The following is a 23234-nucleotide window of genomic DNA, read 5'->3' on the forward strand; positions in this document are numbered from 1 at the left end:
CAATGTCACAAGGTTATCAACCACCTAATTGTCCGACATAACTTACTTCATGATACTTGTATAAGTTGATTCCACTCATTAATTGTTTTTAACACTTGATCATCCACTCTCTAGTCCCCCTTCTTGTATAAAAGCGATCATCATTCAAACACATCACGTATTACTGGAATGATTGAACCATGGGAACGAATGAACATGGCTATCACCTTCTTTGGCCAGATCTCTCAATTTTGTTAGAAACTCAGTTCAGTGTGCACCTCACCGCTGTCATCAGTCATGTGTTGTCTATGTTTACATCCCAAACCGGTTGATGACTTTGTATAACTCCATAGGGTGCACTACCACAACACATCCTATGTCCATTCCTATTTCTACCTGAAATTTCCCAAGAAAAATCCCAAATTGAGCTATGCATAACATCACAATATCTAACGTCAGTAACAAAACCATTGGCTGGTAACTATACACAATTATTAACCACTAACATGGCAAAGCATGGCCAAATATCATGACCGGTAGCGTCGAGAAAAATTTCATCGAAACATTATGAGATGAGATCATGTTTTGAAGCCTCATCAAGACGAACTCGTGAGGGAAAATGGTTCGCTAACCAAATTAATGGTTGGTATTTTTTAAAATTTTACGGTTAATGTGATGACGTTAGTACTGGGTGAAAGATTCTGCATGCATACATGTGTCCTCTCACGAAAAAATCCCATTGAAAACCACCGTATCCGTATGGTAGAGAATTTTGCATGCGAATCCACTAGATTTTTCTCCAATGAAAATTAAGTGTGAGGAGGCCCCCCGAAAAAAAAACGGCAAAAGAAAAGTGTGAGGACTCGTACAGTGCGCTGCAGTACAACCGCGTGACACAACAAAGGTCAACCCTGGCACGTTTGCACGGTCGACGGAGACCAAGACCGAGGGACCAGACGCGATCACGCGAGCACAGTGCGGCCCCCTACATCCTCCCCTGGTCCAGCGCAAGCCAACTCACACAGCGCAATGAATGACCACTCCCACTCGGACTCACCACGACCTGACGAGACGACTGTCGCGCCCTGCTTCGAGCACGCCACCCCCCCTGCTTTTCATTTCAGTTTTCGGCGCAGAGCGGTTCGCTCACGCCCCACGCGCCCAAGCCCAACCCACCGCCGTCCTCCCTCACAATCCCCCCGTCTCCCAACCCAAAACCCTCGTTTCATCCGCGGCGATTCCCCATCTCCTCTGCGTGCCGCCGGGGAGCGCTCGATTCCGGCCGTCGTTGGGTAAGCATTACTCTTCAACCACTGATGTTCTTTTTTCCTGCGCGACCCGATTAATTGTCTGTCGTCGCGTACGTTCGATTTTCGTTTGAGTTACGGCGGGATCGCTGCCGATTTGGGGGAAAGGGTCGCGCTCCGTGGGTTCGGGGCTTTGGGAGGTGGGTTTTGTCCAGGCCAGAGGTTTTGGCGAGGTTCATGCCCATCGAGTCCGCCATTCCGGCATGCAGCGGGGTCGCTGCCTGCTTGTGTTGGCTTCGAAGGCGACCCGGTTATTAGATTCCCAACTGTGCATGCAAGTCGGACGGTTGCGCCTTCTCGATGAGGGCGACGTTCAGTTCAGCGGTTTTCCTTTTATTACTCTCGGTCTCACCTCTAGATTCCAGTATGGATTTTATTTTCCTTTTAATTCGAGGTAATCGATTTTGAGCATCTAATGTAGGTACGAACACCGATTGCCTTAGAAGTTGCCATGTTTTACCACCCCCTTCAATTCCTTCTCACATTCGTGTTACCAATTTAGCCATTTACGTCACATTTAACTCTGTTTGTTGTTAAAATGTAAAAAAGTAAAACTCTGTTTGTTGGAAACTACTCCCTCCATGCCAAAAAACGCTCTTATATTATGGGACGAAGGGAGTACTTGTTATTGGCAGGTGCTTTCAATTCAGCTTCTTCTTTAAAAAGGTGCTTTCAATTCTTTATTACGTCTAATACGAATGAGCCTAGCTTGCTTGGTAGGAAATGTGGATGTACACCCCCACCACCCAGGTTCAAGTCTTATTCAACTTGTGCTGGGGTGCTTATCATTGTTTATAAGGCGTCCCGCCTTGGACGCTTAGGTGGCAAGGCGCCCTGGCAGTGCCTTACAATTATGCCCGCTTTACGCGCTTAGACGTCCCCTTAGGCGCTTACGTGTCAGGGCGCTTACCGCCTTGTAAACAATAAATAAATAAACCAATTTTATAACATGCGAATATGAGGCTGTGTCCTAAGGCACGACGGTCTGTGCGCCATGAGGACATGAGGCTGTGTCCTAAGGTGACGACACAAGTTGACATGAGAAGCATCAAGTGGCTTGTGCCACAGTGCTGTTCATCAATAAATTCCTTTTTGTTTCACAAAATATTCCTTTTTGTCCCCCCAAGATCACTTTTATGACAGCGAGTACGTCATTTAATGTTCTTTTCACCAATGTCCCCATTCAAGAAACCTCCTAACACCAATAACAAACCCTCCTGACAAAACACACTGCGTTGAACAATTTGTCTCCAAACTGACAGAGCAGTTGTACATGTCGAACTGATGAGGCTTGCCATGTAAATATGTATTAATCGAATTCGCTTCTTAGTTGGCGAAGGTGCACCTTTTAACCTTTTGGGTTGCACCAATTTAGCCGAACCAGGTCTCCACAGCTGACCAACCGATGGGGAAGGTTTGGTTCGGCTATACACGAACAGCTAATCTGCGCTCCTTCGTCAGCTTGGAAACCTATTCGAGGATGTGATTAATGTAGAAGCGGGCAATTTCTTTGCGCTTTGCAACATGTTGGAAAAATGGCCCTAAATGTGGAATAGCATTTATAATTGATAGCTGCAAGGTACTACACAGGAGATCTTTTTGCCCTGATTTTAACAGACTAGAGGCATCAAAATATGAATATTTTGTTATGGTTAGTGCCTATGATATGGGAGTAGTGCACTCAACCCGTGTTTCCTTCTCAGTCCTTCTATTACTTAAATTACTTAGTGCGGGTAATAAATTGTAGAAGATGCCATCAGATTTTTCCTTAGACTGCTGGCCCACAAATCCAACAACCTGCCAATGGAAGTATTAGAGATATTTTCATTATAAATTACGCCTGAAATGTGGAACTATTACTTTATTGAAGAAATTGGTTAAAACTTTGAACTTTGATTTATTTCTATGTTCATGAAGTATCATAAGAAATTTCTGTATCATGATCTTTAACCGAGAATTTGGAGGCATTTTTGCAGTTCTCCTCACCTGGTCACATAAATATAGAAGAATTTTGCATCCTTCCTTGACCAATGATACAAATCTCACTGTGTTTAAATGCATGGTCTTGAAATGTCTATCCTTATCATTGTTTAGGCCTGCTTGATCTTCCGCATAGCACATATGTGAGCCAGTTAGCTGGTGCTTGCATCACGAAACGATTCTTAATCAGTTGCACAGAAGAGAATCAACTTAGCTAAGGTGGAATTACTATCTCTGTGAGGAAAGTTCCAGTGTTTTTTTTTCTGTTCTACAAACAGCATAAAATTTCCACCTCAGTCAGATAGTCACCCAACTAAATTGAGATATTATGGATTACAACGAAGCTTGCAAGGGATCATTCGAATCCGAAAGTTGTGAGATTGGCAAGATTGGAGTGGCAAAAATTGAACATTATGAATCTGAACTAGAAGAAGGTGAGATCAGAGAGGCAGATGAGGCATCCGGATTAGAAAGCCCTATCCAGAATGGCACAGCTGCAAATGCTGAACAGGAGCAGGTCCATATAAGGCAATCAGCTTCACCGCAAAGAGCTTCTCATAATGTAGAGACTGCAGGTATTGTGGTTTTGCAACATAGAGTGATCCACGAACACATGCCTCCAAGCATTGTACGCTCATTTGTGCAAGATACGATTGAAAAGGAGCAGGCCCTTATGTGGCCATCAACTTCACCTGAAAGAGCTTCCTGTGAAGGAAGGACTGCAGGTATTAATTTTGTGCAGCAGTGTAAGTGTAGTGCAATCCGCGAGAACATGGCTGCAAGTCTTAAAGAGTCAAGCACATCTTCTCAAGTGGTGGTTGAAGAGGAGTCATCAACTTCAGCTGAAAGAGGTTCTCGCCTTGGAGGGACTGCATGTACTGCTGTTGTGCAACAATCTAAGTATGCTGCATCTGAGGGCCAATATGTTAATGTGAGTCAGTCAACTTTGCATAGAAAATGTGGGAACCACCGTCGAAGCTATTCACCATCTATCTATAGTAGTTCAAAAGAAAGGCATAAGAAAAGGAAGGAAGGATGTTTTAGATACTCTGATTCCCATTGGGCCACGAAAATGATTGAGGAAGTTTGTTCAGAAAGGTCCAAAACACTACTGTCACGGCAGACTGTAGATCGGAAGAAATTCAACAATGAGCAAAAAAAGAAGAAGATAGAATTGTTCCAAAAACATGTGAATTCTTATAAATTCCATTATGCACATGTTGCACCAACTATAAGATATTGCAGGATGATGTTGCCTAAGCTACATTCCAGCATGTTGCGCTGCAGATTTCATCGACATATGATATCTCAGCTGATAAAATTTTATAAACAGCTTATACGTGACAGGGACAAAGAGAACAGAATAAAAGAGCGCTGGATATTTGAGGCCAAAGCTGGCTACCTTAAGAAATGGTTTTATGTGACTAACTTGTCATATTCTAAATTCAAGCCAGAGGAACTAGAAAGCTGTATGGTTGACTATTCAGATGGTGAACAGCATCTAAAATATTTTGACATGCAATCTATAACCACTCAAATTGAAGCAATTGCCTCTAATAAAGAACCTAGAGGCACCTTTGCAACTGATATTACTGTGCCCAATCTAGAAAATTCACCATCATCGCTTGAAACAAATGAACATACAAAGCTTGGGTTTTCAGTTGGTATAGCAGAAGAAATGGCCACCTTAGAAAGCAGGCCTTCACAGTACACCTGTGCTCCCTCGATGGAGTTTTGTCATGAAAATCAGACACAAACTACCTTCCCGGCAGCAGATAAAGACGAGGGAGGAGATGTGGAGAGACCCTCTGCTTGCCAGCTTGATGTGAGTGCAGCACTAGAACCTGCTAAGACACTGACAACAGGTAAGGCAAGTGATGATTGTGAGCCTACTCTAGAACACTCGCAATTGCTGCTTGTAACGAATGAAGCTACAAAGCCCGGGTTTTCAGTTGGTGTATCAAAAGAAATGGCTACCTTAGAAAGCAGCTCCTTGCAGGTAACCAGTGTGTCAGGAATGGAGTTTCGTGAAAAAGATGGGACCCAAATTATCTTCTCAGCAGCTGACAGCAATGAGGGACGAAACACGGAGAGCCCCTGTGCTTCTCGGTTTGTCATGAGTTCAGCATCAGGACTTGCTATTGCAGTGAGCACTGATACAGAAAATGCTGCCTCGATTTCTAGAGAAAAACGAAGGCACATGTGTTCTAGCAATGATATTTCAGAAGGTCCATGCAGGTCAGGGAGAAAGTTAGGTGAAAAAGATGGGACACATATCTCCTTCTCACCAGCAACGCAAATTGTCTTCTCAATAGCAGCACAAAACGAGGGGGAAACCATGGAGAGTCCCTGTGGTTCTCAGTCTATCATGAGTTTAGCATCAGAACCTACTATTGCAGCGAGCAATGGTACAGAAAATGCTGCCTCGATTTATAGAGAAAAACGAAGGCGCATCGGTTCAGGCAATGATGATATTTCAGAAGGTTCATGTTGCAGGCCAGGGAGAAAGTCTGGTGAAAAAGATGGGACACAAATCACCTTATCACTAGCAACACAAAATGAGGGGGGAGACATGGAGAGATCTTGTGCTTCTCATTCTGACGCAGATACGGCACTAAAACTTGCGATGATTACAGTGAACACTGATTCAGAAAATGCCGTGTCTGGTTCTAATGAAAAGCAACTGGCTATGACAGTGAACATTGATTCACAAAATGCTCCATCTGGTTCTAATGTAAAGCAAAAGCACATAAATTCAGGCAATAATATTTCAGAAGGTTCATGTTCTAGGTCCGAGATAATGCCTACCTCGAACCTTTTCAGAACAACATTGCGTCAAGAGGTATTTTAGCTCATGTCTTTTAATTATAGTTTAGTATTGTCTCAACAATTTTTTTTTTATGGATTGGGTTGCGACAACAGGAGAACTTATGTTGAACGTATTCATTAGGAAGGATAAACAGTGAACAATAAATTTCTTGTTTGTTTCGTATCCTAACATCATCTGCCCAGTGTTAAATTATTAAATTTACAAGTAATTCAACAATGATTGGAGGCTATAAATACATTCACAAGAACTGTCAGATTACATCTCATTTTAGCTGTATTTTTTAAAATGGTCTCTAGGTGAACTTATAAGAACTATTAATAGTGTCTCATCGTCCTTACTTGTGCCGCTTATAAATTGCCATTGACATATTTGACATTGTTTATCTGCAGGAACCTCCAGCTGTAAGATCACCTCCACCTTCAGGTGATAATAGACAAGTGGTTCAAGCCGAGGATATAAGCGGCGAGGAAGTACCTTCCTTTGCCCAAGTTACCGAGCAGCCAAACATGCACCTCAATACCCAAAGTGTGATGAACCATCACCATTTCGGTTCAACTTGCCAGTTTGCTAGTCCTCCATATCAACCACCTTGTAGGGATACTCATTCAGCAAGAATTGAGGCTGACAGTGTTGGGGCATCACATGTTCATCCAACGTCAGCCAATCAGGTGCCAACAGGCTCCACTCCTGGGCCTCGTTTGGCTGAAGATGGGCTTGATTCAAATCACAGTCCTGGGGCATCACATGTTCATCCAGCTTCAGCTAATCAGGTGCCAACAGGCTCCCCTCCTGGGCCATCTTTGGCTGAAGATGGGCTTGACTTGAATCTATTTACCATTGAGTTGAGTCGATTACAAAAGTTGGCTGATCTGATGACAAAGAGGCATCAAGAGAAGGTCTCTTTCTTGAATTTCTCTTCTACTTTTGTATTTTATCTTATTTCAAGAAGCACGTGCACAACGATTGCACCCTATTTAGGTATTACTCATGAATCTCCGGTTGTGTTTTGCCAGATAGAACAGCTTAATTTGGCACGTGAAGTAGAGTTGGCTCAAGCTAAAAGGAAGTATGACGAGCTGGAATATAATTTAGAGGTAGAAACTTTACAGCGAAAGAGAGAACTTAAGATAAAAGCTGATAAAATTTACAAACAGCAGATATTGGCTGAGGTACTACAGGTTATATTTAAGGCTTCTGTTAGAGTTGTTCCAGACAGTCCTAGAGGTAAATATCTTTCATACATCTTAACTCGGTTTGTTAAGATACCGTTACTACATTGGCATTGACATATTATTTCTTTGATTTTGTATCAATTAGTTGAAGGAGTTTATTATTGCTAATATAGGGGGAAGCATAAGGACATCATAAATGATAAATTGATCGAGTTATATGCGTTATTACTTAGTAGTTCTCACTCTGGCTTGTGTACATTCTGTTACCATTTAGTTTTCCATGTATATAGTTATTATGTACTCCCTCCATCCGGGTTTATTGGGCCCGTGAGCAGTTTAGCCTCGTCCCTTCCTATTAGGCCCCGTAATTTACTCCGCATGAAAAGTGCAGTTTTCTTCCTCGATCTTTCTTCTGTTTATGCGTGACTCGAGGTGATTAATTAGGTTGTTGAATAAATAAAAGGAGAGAAATTAGTAGCCAACGAATGCACGCCCATGAACAACTCCACATTAACTGTTGTAGCTAATTATGGAAGGAGAAAGGCCCTTCCACTTTAATCAGACACAGATCACCAAAATGTTATGGGAGTAATTGTCCTGCCTTGGTCCTAGTGTTTTTGCCGTTGGGTCTAATAAACCCAGACGGAGGGAGTACTAAGTATAACCACGTGCCCTTGTGGTCTTGTGCAAGGTTCTTATTATTGGAAATTTGGATATTTTCCACTCCAGGGACTGGGAATTCGATCTGTTACCCCATGTCCCAGTGACCTTTTCCCTATGACCCAAATATTAATGAGACATGGGTCGGACTGCCATTCTTGGAAGTGGCAAAATCCAACATTTCCCTCATTGCGCTGAACAAATTCTTACTTTTTGTCACTCCTTTTCCTTTCAAGCTGAAGTTTCTGGTGAAGTTTGTATATGGCTTGACCACTTGTGGTTTGCCCTTTGGTCTGCATCGCTTGGGTACAAAAAAAAAACATTTGAGGGGATTCCAGCCTGGCTTTGCTTAGAATCAGCTTGAAACTACTGTGGAACATGAAATCAATCTTCCACTTGGCTAGTTTATTGTCTCAAACCAAATTCGAGCCCATCTTAGAAATTTAGATAGTCTTTGATATTTTATAATTTGATAAATTTATGCATAGCTGTATATACTAGCCATTTGAGATGCCCTTAATATCTGGTTTTACATTTGTGTCTGATAAGGTGTAAAAAATTTGGTAACAGCAAAGGGTTTCGCTAATATATGCACCCTTTCCTTGCGGCATGGTATCGTGTTCGTGCTAGTAAACTATTTAACATGCCGTCTTGATATGGCAAATATCTCACATGTTCATCATAGTCTGAGGCACAAGTAATCCCGCATAAAATAAGGGCACCTTGGGCTGTGTCAGTTTTTTGTAACCAGAGCCACCGAATGCGGAGAGCCCATCCTAAAACTTCAAGATTGTGGATGCCAAGACTGCAATACTGAATTGGAAAGTGTGCAGTACACAAGGTAGTTGCCTCCATTGGCCTTGTCCTTTCCAAAGAACCCCCCCCCCCCCGGTCACTTGTCAATAGCCTTTATCACTCTCCCCGCAAAAAAGAAGCCTTTATCACCCACTTAGGTAGAGTGGATATAAGTTAGGAGTACCCGAAACTGAAACAAGATGGCCAGCGTGGTTCATGAGGGAAGCCTTCCAACCCGGAAGATTTTCTGCCACCTTATCAATAAGCGGCACTAACTCGGGCTTCTGAACTGTGAGAGGGAGGCCAAGGTAGGTGCATGGGAAATCCTTCATTTCTGGAGATGGCCGCCAAGTCATCATCCTTGCACTGGATAGGCATGACTGAAATCTTAAGCATGTTTGTCATGAAGCCTGAAGCATGCCCAAAGGAGTCCAAGGTTTCTTTAATGAGTGATAAGTCACTTGCTGCAGGTCAGAGGAAAATGACAGCATCATTGGCAAAGAAAGAAACCCGATGCTGCACTTGCTGGAGAGTGAGAGGTTGGAGAAGACCTTACACAGAAGCTCGGATAATCAGTGAATTCAAGACATCCATAACCAATATAAATAGCCTAGGTGGAAGAGGACCCTCTTGTCAAAGTCCCTGTCGATGATAAGTTGCTTCTCCGGTTCTCCAGTCACCAAAATCCCAGTGGTTGAGGTAGATAGCAGCAAACACAGAAGGTTGCACCAATGCCGGCCAAAGCCCAAATGGTGTAGAACTTCAATAAGAAAGGGCCAAGAAACTGAATCAATGTCCAATTTCAGGAGGATTTGAGGTTCTTTCTTCCTGTGTAAACATTTGGCCTTTTGTTGAACAAGATTTTTTTTGTCCTAGATACTCCACCCCTTAATAAATGCACTCTGGCTATAGAAACCATATTGGGAAGCTGCGAGCCGATTCGCCATAAGTTTTGTGACCGATTTGGCAAAACTGTGAATAAGGCTTATGGGCTAATCCTTAACCTGCATGGCATCAACTTTCTTTGGTAAGAAGGTGATAAAAGCTGTGTTCAGGAGCTTCAACAAGGACACATTTTTTTTTGAAAAGAGGGGATGACCCGCGGCCTCTGCATGGAGTGATGCACACAGCCATATATTATTGAATAGTTAACAATGATAAACAAAGCCTAGCATTGATGCTGAACAAGCGGCTTAGAAATAAAAATGAAAACTTGAGGCCATCCAACATGTATTTGCCTTGTAACAGGATCTCCACAAGCCTACCATAATCCTATGACATATGACCGAATTAAATGAAAAATAAGCTACCCTAGACAAAGCCTTCAAGAAGGGATCGTCATACGAGTGCCTATGTTGACAAGTCCAACCGAAGATCGAACATGGGATTTTCATCCCCGAAGCCAAGCCTCGAGCCAACACCTTCATCAAGGGCATGAGGCTCACGCGCCGACATTGCCTGATCTAGCCGAAGAAGATCATGGGTTTTCACCTTAAGTATATGCAAACTTGTCATCAAATTTTTTAATGCCAACAACCTCGCTACCGGTGGACGACGTCTTGCTCACCGGATTCTGGCGCCCGGGAGAGTACCAAGTCCGCCCAGATCGTTGAAGAAGACGCTAGATGTAGGTTGAGGATCGTCGTCGTACACGTCGCCTTGCTTCCCGTCATTGTCGCACCACCTTCGACCCCGTTGATGGTTGAGTGACACACGGACGCAAGCTGGCCCAGATTTGGCCACCGTTGCAACCACCTCGCAGGTTGCCGCTGTTGCAGCCATCTCACGGATCCAGCCGCCACGTCCCCGGGGACGCCACCCTAGTGTTCACCACATTTTCGACAAAGGGAATATATTAATATCGCGGAGATACCAATTACACCCGGCCTCTGCACCAACAAAATGTCCAAAAGACATCAAGAATGCACACATCCAACTAAAAAAAGAAAAAAGAGGAAAAAAAGGCCCGGCCACAGTGATCAATCACTCGCAGCAGCAACACTCCAACCACTGCCAAAGGCAACACCCGAAATACATAAAAGGTTCTCCAAAAGCAACGCCTTCAAGAAGGAAACGGTGTACAAACACCGTCGTCGCCCGATCAAAGATCTTAGGTTTTCACCCTGGAGAAAGTCTGAGCTTTCAAAACAATGCCTTCAATAAGGTCATTGCCAAGTACAACCAATAAGGACCAGCCCTTAGGTTTTCACCTTGAAAGTCGAGACTCGGTACTTCGGGAGCACCACCAAAAATGAATTCCTCCTGTGCTGCTGCCGCCACTTGCCGAGGCCACTTCTGCAAGTCAACGAACACTAGGCTCACAAGTACCATGTGTTCGGAATGGCCAGGAACATTGCTCCGCATTCATGTCCGGACAGCGGCCTGTTAAGCAAAATCTTCATCCCAACCAAGGCCACCTTCGCCATTCCTTTCAGTCCTCAGATCTCAGCCATTATGACATTCTCCGCCTCTGTCGACAACATGGAAATCGAGATATCGACATGTCCCATGGTGTCAACAGACAGCGAAGCTTCGCGTCATGCCCTCGTGAAGCCACCGGGCCAATTATATGGACATGCACGACCGGATCTCATCCGATCCAGATATCCAGGGGCATCATGCGCCAATCCGTGAAGATCTCCGGCGGAGAATTCTGGAACTCGTCGGTGGCTAGATCGATGAAGGCCGAGATCAGCAGAATGACGCCTTGCGGGAGAAGAGCACTAGAGCCTCCTTAATCGAGTCCATGCCTGACGGTATAGGGACCTGCAATCGCCGGATCTCGAGGTTCCAGATCAATGGAAACCACACCCTGCACCTTGCCGGCCGCCCCTGTTGCGCTGGCTTAGCACCTCCAGGCCTCCATCCCGCGATGCAGAATCCTCGCGCCCACCGCCTAGGCCGGATCGCATAGAATTTGCAGGATTCCATTGGGCGAAGAAGTTCAGCCGCCATTGCCGAGGCAGGGGACCGAGCCCTTCGAGCCCGTGCTCGGCAGCAGCTGGGCGACGCAAGAGAGCGCACAACAGGGGGCGAGCCCTGCGAGCCCGCGTCCGGCAGCAGAAGGCCCGGCGGCAGATCAAGCCGACACACAGCTGCGGTGTCAGGCAATGGGATCTCGTGGTGGGGGAAGGGAAAAAGCAGGGAAAGGGGTTCCTCGCCGCCGCCGTCCGCCGGGGACGGCCTCCTCCGGCGGCGTCGGGGGAGCTGGGCGACGGAGGGGAGGTGTAGGTGGCGGTGGTGTGGGCGCCTCGGAGCCGCCTGTGCGGGCGACCCGGAGGCGATGGCTTTCAGTACCTAGTGTTCACCACATAGAATCTATTGACGAGATCGAGCCCCTAGGCAGGGCTGTACCACCGGATCCAGCACGTGCTGGCACCGGACCAGCACTGGCAGAACCTAAAAATGGCCGGATTGGAGCCATGTTCACACCCTTGTGCAGACTGATCTGCCGCTTGCACCCGTCATGCCGCCTTAGCAGCATCCTGCGCCATCCGGCTTGCTGCTTGCAGCCGACACGTGAGCCGATGGTGGAGTCGAGGACCTCGAAGGCCGCAGCGACGACCAACACCGCCGTTACATCGCGTGTGACCTCGGGGAGGACACCCCAACAACTCAAACTACCACATGAGTCAATCGGGAGCGCTGCCTGTGACCCGTTGCTCGTCTCGCTTGCAGTTGCAGGGTCACATCGCTGCCACATGCGCAACTGCCGCTGATCTGCGCTAGGAAGGACGAGGTAAAGAGAGGCTCTGGTGGGTCGAGGTTGTGGGCGAGATCGCCGATCTAGAAAATCCGGATCGGGAGGTTTGGCCGGGGGCTTCATCCTATCCCCAACTTGAAATGGCACAATACCAGATCTGCTGAACTAGGACACATGGCCTTGCTGAATAGCTGAGAGGGTTGACAACACATCTTCCTTGATGATTTCCCAACAAGTTTTATAGAACCGGCCAGCAAACCCATCCGGCCTTCGAACTTTGTCACTTGGCAACTCCTTGATGGTTACCCAGACTTCCTCCCACAAAAATGCAAGATCGTGTTGCTGAGTGTGAAACAAAGGACATTTAAAATTAAATCCCTCTCCTTGGGCTAGCCAATAAGATTTTCTTCTCTTGACTTGTCGCAGTTTGATCGGCCATTGAAAGCTTAGCAATAAAATTTCTGTCTATAATGGGACTTCTGGTGAAAGAAGGAAGTGTTTGGGTCACCTTCACGGAGGTAGAGAACATGAGACCGCAGTCGGGCAATGGTGCGCTCAAGGGAGGCCAAACTGAGGCAATGAAGTTTGAGTTTTCTCCTCAGCCGTGGAAAGAGCCCTAGAGTCCCTTGCAATCTCAATGGAATGAAGAAGTTCTTTGGCCATAGCAAGCTGCACCTTGATGTTACCAATTTTCCGTTGGCTACCCCTTGCTAAGGTACTGCAGTTTGAGAAAGATCCTCTCAACAGGACAAGTGGACGCAGTAGGGGCATTCCAATTTTAGCTATATAAATAAAGAAGGTTTTGAGACGCTCACAAATCATTGTGTACCACCCATTCCTTTTGATTCGAGATGCGGTGACCTTTTACTTTCTAGGAGGTAGTGGGTTAATTGAAAAGAAAATTGTTTTTATTTAGTTATTTAACAAAAAGGGGAACGATACATTTGGATAGTAATGTTACTATCTATTCTGCCATATTGCAATAAGTGAAAGAATGTTTTTTTTGCTTATCGAGAACCAAAGAAAGGAAATTGAAGAAACTTTTAATGTGACAATGTACAAGGAGACATGATTGTGTTTTGTCATTATTGTTGGACCAATATGTTGCTACAAACATTGGATAGTATGTGGATAAAAATAAAATAATCTTGTACTATATGACCTTGCCTCGTCTACCTTGGATCATGTGCCGTTTCTTATGTTGAAGAACCTCGTCGTCTGTGTGGTGTCATTAGATGGTTGGTGCGGATATGGTCATTGCTGTAGTTCACTGTTCATAGATCTGATCGCTTTGGGGTTTTATTTTTTCCTTGCCTACGCATAGCTTTGCTCTTATATGACTTTCCTATTTGCCGGTGTATTTCTGTGTGCGTGCGTCGATGTTGGCTATGTGCATCCTAGCTATGTGGAGGCCAGGTGTGTGCTCATTGTGTTTGTCTCATCTTGATGATCCATTTCGAGCCAATAAAATCCACCCTTTGTCAAAAAAGAAATTGCCGCTTATGTTGACTGTGCCTCTCAACTGCTGACCACCAAGAGGCGATTCCATTTCGAGTCTTTTTTGTGCTCGCTGGATGGCTTTTCGGACGCGGTTGTGGAATGCTACGTCGCCCACACACAACATCCTGTTCACTTTGGACGCTAGGTGGGAAACATCAAGATGCAACTTACGATGGCCCACGAAATCATCCCGAAACTTGATGTTGCATAGGATTGACGCATTCTCTCGGATTTTGAGCGTCACTTGAAGAACAAGTTGAAATTTCACTGTCTTGGCCTTGCCTCTCCGGAGAGATCCATCGCCAAGCAGCGGTCGAGGCTTCTGAGCCTCAAGGACGGTGACGTGGACTAGAAGTTCTTTCATACCCATGCCTTTCATCGTCGGAAGAAGAACTGCATCAGCCAATTGCGTGCGGGTGATCATGTTACCATGACCCAACATGAGATGGAAGCTATCACCTTTGAGTTCTTCTGGAGCCAGCTCGGTGCCCCTCCGACAGGCAACGCTCCGTCAATTTGCAGGCCCTTGGTCTTCCCCAACTCGGCCTGTCAGAGTTAGAGGTGTCGTGGACGGAAGAGGAAGTTTGGGATGTGATCGGGGCATGCCGAAAGACAAATCCCCGGGGCCGGACGACTTCCCCATGAACTTTTACCAGAGTTTCTGGCAGGTGATCAAGCATGATATGGCAGGTTACCAGAGTTGCTGGGGATCGACCAATAGATCCAAGCAAGCACCACTGGCCAAATGCCAAAGCAAGGAAATCTCCAAATATGCTCTCGTCGCCTCCTGCCCCCTTCCCGTCTTTCTTGTAGTAAACCCTCTGTTGATGATGATATGTTTCTTGCCCAGAGGAGCAGACCAAATCGGCCTTGTCACAAGCTAAGGAAGATGCCTATCTAGTCTTTTCTGTGAGGAGTGAGGTACACACTTATCAAGCTAGGGGAATACCGCCACCACCAAATTGCACAAAAGGTTCACCCCCTTGTGTCAAAAGTACAAAAGGCCCTCTCCCATATCTTACGCTTATGGGGGGGGGGTGCCGAAGTATATTGCCCGCCTCTCTCCATCAGTTCGGAAGTGAACACAATAAATAATTGTGGCCTGCCCCCGCTTCCGCTGCCCACGTCATAAACTCCAAAGGAGTACAGATGTGAGGGGGGGGGGGTGTTGGAGTAATTGTTTTTAGAAAAGGAGGAAGACCCCGGCCTCTGCATCTGGGCGATGCATGCAACCACTTTATTAATTATTCACACAAGACCTTACAAAGAAATACAACAGTAAGTCTGAAGCCACCGTCTAGGCAACATCTGTCGCTACTCCTATCCAATCGATGAAGGGATGCTGATAGTCCGGGCCTAATACCACAGACCTCGCAGCCAAGCCTAACATCTAAGACCTGAGGCCCCAACCAAGCCACTTGCCGGGTATGGGGCACACACCGGTCCGAGACGCTCTCAGAGGCCGCCGCCGCCAACTTCCACCACTCCAACTTCAGAGCTGTACTGACGCATCATCCTTGCCCGATCTAGCTGCCGTCGACGCCACCACCTCCCTGCGCGAACTGCTGAGCACGTCGCGGTCGCCGCTGGTACACCTCAGCACCATGCCGCCAAGTACCACCAACCGACACCGCTTGAAGTCTCTGGAAGATCTGTCGTGCGTAGCACCTGCCGACCAGGCATGACAAAGCGTAGCACCTGTCGGCCAGGCATGACTTGACATCTCCACCGAAGCTCCATGCAAGACGAAGCCGCTCCACCTCCTACCTCTGACTTCCAGCGCTGCTCCACAAACGATGTTCCCAAGAGAGGAACGACACCGCAGTGCCGCCATCGTCCGATCTGGAGAGCCAGATCCTAGGGTTTCCCCTGGAGCAGCACGAGTGGGTCGACAGTAGTTACACGACGATGCCTTCATCAAGGTAACGACGCAGAACGCCTCCATCGCCTGCCGTCGGCTCGGTTTTCACCGGCAACTCTGACTCCCCAACTCGCAACCGGGACTAGATGACGGATCTCGAGATCCGACCACCCAGCCTCTGGCCGGCCACCTCCGACGGAGAAGATGACTACCACCGCCGGCTGCGCCGCCCAGATTAGATCTGACCGGAGGTGCCGCCAAGCAGTCCACTAGGCCCTCGACGCCGCCGCCGATCCAAACCCGGATGACACGCCGCCGCAGCATAGACCGCCCGCCGCGAGGCAGGAGTGGTCTCCGCTGCCATCGCCGCAGCCATTGCCACCGCTTCGCTATATTGGCCGCCGCCGCCGCAGCCATCGCCGCCGCCGCCGCAGCCGTCGCCGCCGCTTCGCTAGATCGGCCGCACCTCCACGCGCATTGGTGGCCCTGACCGCCCCTGATTCACGAGAGCAAGGAGAACCCCCGCCACCGGGTGCAGGCCGGCGGCGTCCTCCGGCGGCGGCGGGAGGAAGGGAGGGAGGAGGGTCGGCCTCGGCGGCGGCTAGGGTTGGAGTACCACCCGTGTCGCCCGAGCGGGGGGCGACGCGGGGGTCAGCTCCATACCGCGGGGTGTTGGAGTATAATGTCTGGCCCTCTCCCAAGGTTCGGATTTTTGGATAAGTTGGCTGGAGCATGAATTCAATAATTGCAGCCACTCTTAACTGCCTCTTCAATGGTCTAGGGCATGGCCTTAACAAGGAGGGGGCACCTAGCATGGGAAATTTTCGGCCAATGAGTCTTATGCATAGCTTTGCCAAGATCTTCTCTCTGATACTTTCTGTTCGTCTCGTGAAGCGTATGTCTAAGCTGGTGGCAATCAACACGCAAAGTGCCTTCTCTTTTTGAGTTGGATGTGGCTCGGGCTTTTGATTCTGTCAATTGACCTTGTTGGAAGTTCTGTGGGTGCATGGATTTGGCGAGTAATGGTGTTCTTGGGTGACCTTGATCCTTGCGTCTTCAAGCTCCAAGATCCTTGTTAATGGGCACCCCTTTGCTAGGGTTTGGCATCGTAAAGGGTTGCGGCAAGGTGATCCTCTTTTGCCGTTGCTCTTCGTGATCATTATGAACATCCTTGGGCTTTGTTCAATGCCGTGGATGATTCAGGGCTCTTGAGCCCCATGGTGCACTTGGGGATCCGACATAGGCTTTCCTGTTCGCGGATGATGTTGCTCGAGAAACTGCCTTGCTGATTATGGAGATCTTTGTGGATGCGTCTGGTCTTCAGATTAATTTCCAAAAAAGCATGGCCACCTTGATTCGTTGTCAGGGCAGTGATCTGGGGTTTGCCTTGTTGCTGCCGTGTGTTGTTGTTGAATTTCCGTGCCCATACCTTTGGCTGCCGCTGTCGCATGAAAAACTTCCCAAAGTTCAGCTCCAGCCTTATATTGACAAGGTGGCCAAAAGGATCCCAGCCTGGAAAGGAAATCTTATGGCGGACGCTGGGCACTTGATCCTTGTTTCTTGTGCAGGCGCTACATTATGATGGACTCTCCCTTGCGAAGTAAATGAATGTTTGCCTGGAAAAGCTTTGTAGATTTTTTTTTTGGTGTGTCAAGGACTCGTCGTCCGGTGGGTTTTGCCTGGTTTGCTTACCGAAGCACTTGGGTGGCCTGGATCTCTGGAATTTTTCCATTGTGCATGAGATGATGAAAATGTGTTGGCTTTGGTTTGACAAAGTGGCTCTGGACAAGCCGTGGGAAAATCTTAGCTTGACATGCTCAGATCAAACCCTGTTCTATGCCTTGGTCAAGGTGCAGATTGGGGATGGCGCAAACTGGCTTTTCTGGACTGACAGATAGATTGAGAGGGACTGTGCAAATCCATCGCGCCGGATCTGTTGGAGTTCATTCCCCTCAAGATCATGTATTCTAGGACGCTAGCTCAGGCACTCCTCAACAACCGCTGGATTGATGATAACGTTGGAGGGTTGTCTAGTCTGGCCATCGCCCCGATGTTCTTGCTTGCCCGTGTGGCTGACCTGGTCCAGCTTGCGCCTGGTATGCCCGATCATTTCTGCCGGGCATGGGAGCTGGAGCCAGCTTCTCGGTCCTTTTGGCTTACCGCGTGAACTATGGCCACTTCATGAGCTCATTTTGCGTGCCTGCGCTCCTCTCAAGTTCAAGTTCTTTACCTGGAAAGCTGTGGAGCGGAGGAAGCGCCACGGCCCTGCTGATAATGACACTTGCCCTTTGTGCTCTCGGTGTGTGGAGTTGTTGTATCACCCGCTCATCCAATGTTGCTCTGGCACCAAGTTTGGTCAGGGCCAGCCCTAGCATCATGTAGACCTTAGTGCGAGTGAGGTACAATTGACAGAGTAATATGAATACTTCTACCGGTATATATCTCATAGCATGAAAATACGAAGGCATAAGCATAAAAACTGTAATTTTAATTAGCAAATAAAGTCTTAATACATATGATTATATGATGCAAATGATGATTATAAGATACATGTGCTCAACCATAAGCAACTATTGAATAAATACAACGTGGTGAAGCGCGCGAGCGCGGGGGGGGGGGGGGGGGGGGGATGTACACCCCGTAATAGTGTTGACGTTATGTTCTGCAAATGACGCTTTTTTGTAATTTATTCTGATATGTAGATGTATTGGGCTTTGGGCCCTTATTAGATGGGCCTTAGGCCAGCTCACCTTGTGCCATGGCCTAGGGCCGGCCCTGAGTTTGGTTCCAGTCTATTTATGCCCGGGCGCGTGCGAGCTTCACCCATCTACCTCAGGCTGCCTTATCAACTGCTGGCCTAGGCTGGCGTTGTCCTAGAAGCTCGGGAAACGGCTTCGTCCTCCCTGTCTTGCGCAGCCTTTGGCTGGAAAGAAATGCCCGGCTCTTTCGTTCTGAGTCTAATTAAGACTATGACTGTTCTTTGTCTTCCATCGCTAGCGATGTGGGGGCGTGGAAAACTGTAGGTATTGCGAGAGTGATGGCTCTGTAGTTGTATTTGTCGCTTGCAACGGACCTTGTTTGGGTTTCCTATCTATTGAAAAAAGAAGTGTTTTCTCTCGCGTTCCTGCAAAAAAATATGTGATAACAATGTTTCAGAAAAATGTCAATGCATGTATGTTGCCTTATTCTCTATTCCCTCTTAGTATCAATCATGTCACCCAGAAATGCCTTGTTTAGCTGCATGCATTGCTTTAGCTTTTACTCCATATATTTCGATATTCAACGATTTTGATTGATCCATCACTCTTACTTTGTAGGTCGTAGTTAAATATTTCTGCATTTGACTGATAATAAATTAGATAGGCTGCATAGCACAAAAAACATCTAATAATCTAATAAGTTAGAAGTCTACTAGTCTAGTATACCTAATACAACTTTGACTATGATTCTCGCGTATAATATGTCCATAAAATGAGTACAGTACTCCCTCCGTAAAGAAATATTTCTTTACAGAGGGAGTACATTGCAAGATAAATATAACAATTACACTCATATATGTTCAATCCATCTATTTTGGTACAACATATATTAGTGGTCAAAGTAGTGCATGGAAGACCGTGAAAAGTCAACTGTGCCTTACATTTTGGGAAGAGGGAGTATTGTTTTGCTCATACTTGTTTTTTTTTTCTTTCGAGAAAACGCAAAGAGATTTTTGCGTTTCTTTGTATTGAAAAGATAGGGTTTATGCTAAAATCCTCCTAGGAGGTATGTCGAAAAGCATATTTACTGTCAACTCTTGCTGATGTATTATTTCATGTATCAGGTGCTGCCCAGGAAACCATGGCAGGGCCTAGTCGGTTGGCAGACCAGCGCAGTTTTCACATTCCTGCACCTGTTTCAGCCCCCGGAACATCAACAGGCGCCTCCCTCAGACAGCGGGACCTCAGACAGCGTCCCGCGACCGCGCAACGCGCTGCTATGGACTCGATGAATCATCCAAGTGGTGGCATGGGTAATAGACCAGCATAACGGGAAGTGTCTCCCGGCCGTGGGGCTGCGAGCCTGGAGAAATAGTGCAGCGGATGCTGCTCTTTGAACAAATCATGCTGTAAGCCTACCGTTGGAGTTGTGTTGTGTGTACATCTGGAATTCAGAGCTTCCATCTGAGCTTTGCTTAAATGAGAAGTAGACCCGAGATTCGTTCAGTTGGTATAGCGCTAGCTGACTACTCCCTCCGTTTGGAATTACTTGTCTCGGAAATGAATGTACCTAGAACTAAAATACGTCTAGATACATCCATTTCTGCGACAAGTAATTCCGAACGGAGGGAGTAGATGGTAGCAATTCATGTCTGTTGATGTTAAAATCTGCCTTTTGAAAACCTGGTTGAATTTATGGTTGGACTGGAGAGTCATAATTTTATCAGGAGAGATCTGATGAGCATTTGTAATCTGGTTTAAACATTACCTGGTGCAACCATTACCCGAACGTCTGATAATTTGTGCAAGAGTATAATGGCATATCCTGATTATCTTACAATTTGCTATTGCACCTGCTATTACTGAATAAAAAATATTGACACAGCGGTAGGTTGAGTATGCATAGATGCCAAATTCTGTGCGCGCGCGCTACATACAGAGCAGTTCCGAGTCACTTCATCCAGCAAACTTTGGAGCACCCAGAACCAAGAGATCAGCCTCCATTCGTCATACCAAACTGCCTTGTCTCGTCGTTGGTCGCATCAATGAGGCAGGATGGGCAAGATCATGGATGGGAGCGTTATCAGAGGTGATACGTTGTCGTGTTACCCAAATAATCCTCATTCATCTTTTTGTTTGAGATATCCTTATTCATAAACGGGAGCACATCATACATTGATTCCACATCTACTTCCATGGACCATTCAGCCTGAAATTGGATCTACTCCTGCGGTCCTGCCCGGCCCGTTGGAAACGTTACCACTTCTGGTAAGTAGACATGTCGTAGCTCTGTTCCCTTTTCGGCTTTCTCTTGCTCTAACCATGTCGTAGCTCTGTTATTCAGCTTTTTGCACGGATCAACTTGTTGGCTCGTCCACTGATGATGTACTTTGATGAATCGGATGCGTAAATCGTGGGGCGTAGACGAGCAATTAATGGAATGACCACTGTTCAGCCTGGGCAGCAGGCTATCAGAACAGAGGGGATGGAGCAAACGCAGTGGACCAACCAGCCAACGGCCCAAGGCGATGTTGCTAGGGACCCTTCGGTCCTAATTTCTTCCTTCTCACATCGAAACCAAAAGCTGTAGTAGTCGCTAACCTAGAGTTACATTACTGCCTAGTTGTTGCATACAGTATAATTTTGAGAACATGTTAATTATAGCTACCAAATTTCAGTAAGATCATCTTTGCCTGCAGCCTGAGAACTGAGATCCACGTTGAGAGCCAACAAATCGGGCGCACCTATGTCTCGCTTATGGAGAGATCGTAGGGTAGCCTCACCTGGGTGAGCGCGCGGGAGGTCACAGGCTTGTTTTTAATTCTGTTTTTATTCATGCTATTTGTATTTGTTTCTTTCTTCTTTTAATTTGATATATACTTCCAAATATTTCAAAATACTTTACATAAATATTTGAAAAGAATTAATCAAGCACTTAAAACTGTTAAATGTATATACAAAAATGTTTCTCATATATACGAAAAATATATACAAAAATTTTACAATGTGCATGAAAAAGTTGATAATGCATTTGAAAAGTATTAACCAAGTATTTAAAAAATGGTAATCAAGCATTTGAAAAATGTTAAATGTGTATAGAAAAAATGTTTCTCATCTATATGAAAAATATATACAAAAAATATACAATCTGTATGAAAAAATTGATCATACATTTGAACAATGTTAATCAATCATTTGGAAAATGTTAAATGTGTATAGAAAAAATGTTTTTCATGTATACAAATAATATACAATGTGGATGATTTTTTTGACCATGTATTTAATAAAATGTCAAATGGGTATGAAAAATGTTGATCATGCATTATGAAATCTTAAACGTGTATAAAAATGTTGATCATGTGTTAAAATCTCTTTAAAGACAATAAACATTTTTTTCTCACACAATGTACATTGTTCATATACCTCAGGAACATTTCATATACAGGTTTATCAATTTCTAAATACAACATTAACTTTTTTTAATATTTTTTATGTCTACATTTATTTGATGCATGATCTAGATTTTTTTTATACATCAGAAACATTTCTTTATACACGTTTGACATTTCTAAATAGATGATCAAAATTTATTCATATAAACAAAAGAAAACAAACCGAAACAGAAAAAGAAACAAAGGAAACCACTGGAAAAAGAAAAGGAGAAGAAGAAAACCAGTGCAAAAAGAATAGAAAACAGTGAAAACCAAGAAAGAAATAAAGAAAAATGAAGGAAACGGATGAAATCAATAAACAAAAAGAAACTAAAGAAAAAAGGAAGAAAAGAAAAGAAACAGTGAAAACCAAGAAAGAAATAGAAGAAAATCTGAGAAAAGAAAAAACCCAATGAAAAGCGATAAAGAAATGAAGTTGATAAAAAAACAAAGAAAAAAACCCGTAGAAGAAACAAGGAAATTGAAAAAGAAACAAAAAGAAAAGGAAAAACAAAGATAACCACATTCAAACACACAGCCAACGCACGAACAAGTGCTAAAAAATGGGCGACTGAAAACCTTCAACTAGGCAGAAGGTAAGCGATATATAGTTCTCGTGAACAAAACGTGATGGACATTGAGACATCTGGTTCCATTCCTCTTCCCGCAGGCGTGATCATCGGGCTGCAGCTCGGAGCCCCAAATACATTGCAACTGGCACTAGTGGAGAAATGGCTGGCCACAACTCTATCAGCGCCAACACTATATTTTCCAAATAGTCTTGGTGTGCATATTTGGTATGACATTGAAATTGCTAGTTATCGACTAGAGGGGGGGGGGGGTGAATAGGCAATTTTTGTGAATGTCTTCAAGACAGGCAATGTCTTCGAAGACGAGAAGTGAAGTAGTAACTAAACATGATACATCGGAAGATAAACTATACTAGACATGCTAGAAGGTCTAATAACAACAGAAGTGATATGCGAAGACAAACATCAACTATGTAGAACAGAGTAGTTTAGGAAGATAGTGTGAAGACAAAGATGTAATTAGAGGGAATGTGTTCACACCATGTCTTCAAACAAAACGAGCATGCCATGACTTCACGAAGCTAAACAATAAGTAAAGGAGAGAGGTGATAGAACCAGTAGCTCAGTGAAGGCCAATGATTTGTTAGACTAGTTCCTGTTGCTGTGACAACTGTACATCTGGTTAGAGAGGCTGAGACTGAACTCAGAAGACCACGTCTTCACCTTATTCCCCTTGAGTTAAGACCCGCAAATCTCACCCAATCACTTAGGCAAGTCTTCAAGGTAG

At 45.5% G+C, this 23234-nt stretch overlaps 1 protein-coding gene and 1 long non-coding RNA gene across 3 annotated transcripts; one reads left to right on the top strand and one right to left on the bottom strand.

The window, feature by feature from the left end:
- The first annotated feature begins 1055 nt into the window (after positions 1-1055).
- Positions 1056-20326, top strand: LOC109750449 (uncharacterized). Of its 2 annotated transcripts, none has more exons than XM_040392572.3 (5): positions 1056-1271; positions 3381-6108; positions 6486-6992; positions 7110-7320; positions 9194-9755. In XM_040392572.3, the coding sequence occupies exons 2-5, from the start codon at positions 3595-3597 to the stop codon at positions 9373-9375; spliced, it is 3414 nt and encodes a 1137-aa protein (XP_040248506.1). In that variant the 5' UTR covers positions 1056-1271; positions 3381-3594; the 3' UTR covers positions 9376-9755. The 2 variants fall into 2 exon arrangements, with proteins under 2 accessions (XP_040248506.1, XP_020164998.1); XM_020309409.4 differs by lacking the exon at positions 9194-9755 and adding an exon at positions 19611-20326 and having other exon boundaries at positions 1066-1271.
- Positions 9932-12103, bottom strand: LOC123494362 (uncharacterized). The gene is made up of 2 exons (XR_006665426.2): positions 10934-12103; positions 9932-10543 (listed from the first exon to the last, which is right to left on the bottom strand). It is a non-coding gene; the product is annotated as an uncharacterized lncRNA (long non-coding RNA).
- Positions 20327-23234: the final 2908 nt, after the last annotated feature.

The sequence above is a fragment of the Aegilops tauschii genome, chromosome 6 (assembly GCF_002575655.3).
Source record: "Aegilops tauschii subsp. strangulata cultivar AL8/78 chromosome 6, Aet v6.0, whole genome shotgun sequence".
NCBI lineage: Eukaryota > Viridiplantae > Streptophyta > Magnoliopsida > Poales > Poaceae > Aegilops > Aegilops tauschii.

What these genes read in the sequence shown, in the direction of transcription:
- LOC109750449 (XM_020309409.4), top strand. Translation starts at nt 3,595, where the DNA reads ATGGATTACAACGAAGCTTGCAAGGGATCATTCGAATCCGAAAGTTGT. An exon ending in GAACAACATTGCGTCAAGAG is followed by an intron (nt 6,109 to 6,485) that starts GTATTTTAGCTC and finishes GTTTATCTGCAG; the next exon opens with GAACCTCCAGCTGTAAGATC. An exon ending in CAAAGAGGCATCAAGAGAAG is followed by an intron (nt 6,993 to 7,109) that starts GTCTCTTTCTTG and finishes GTGTTTTGCCAG; the next exon opens with ATAGAACAGCTTAATTTGGC.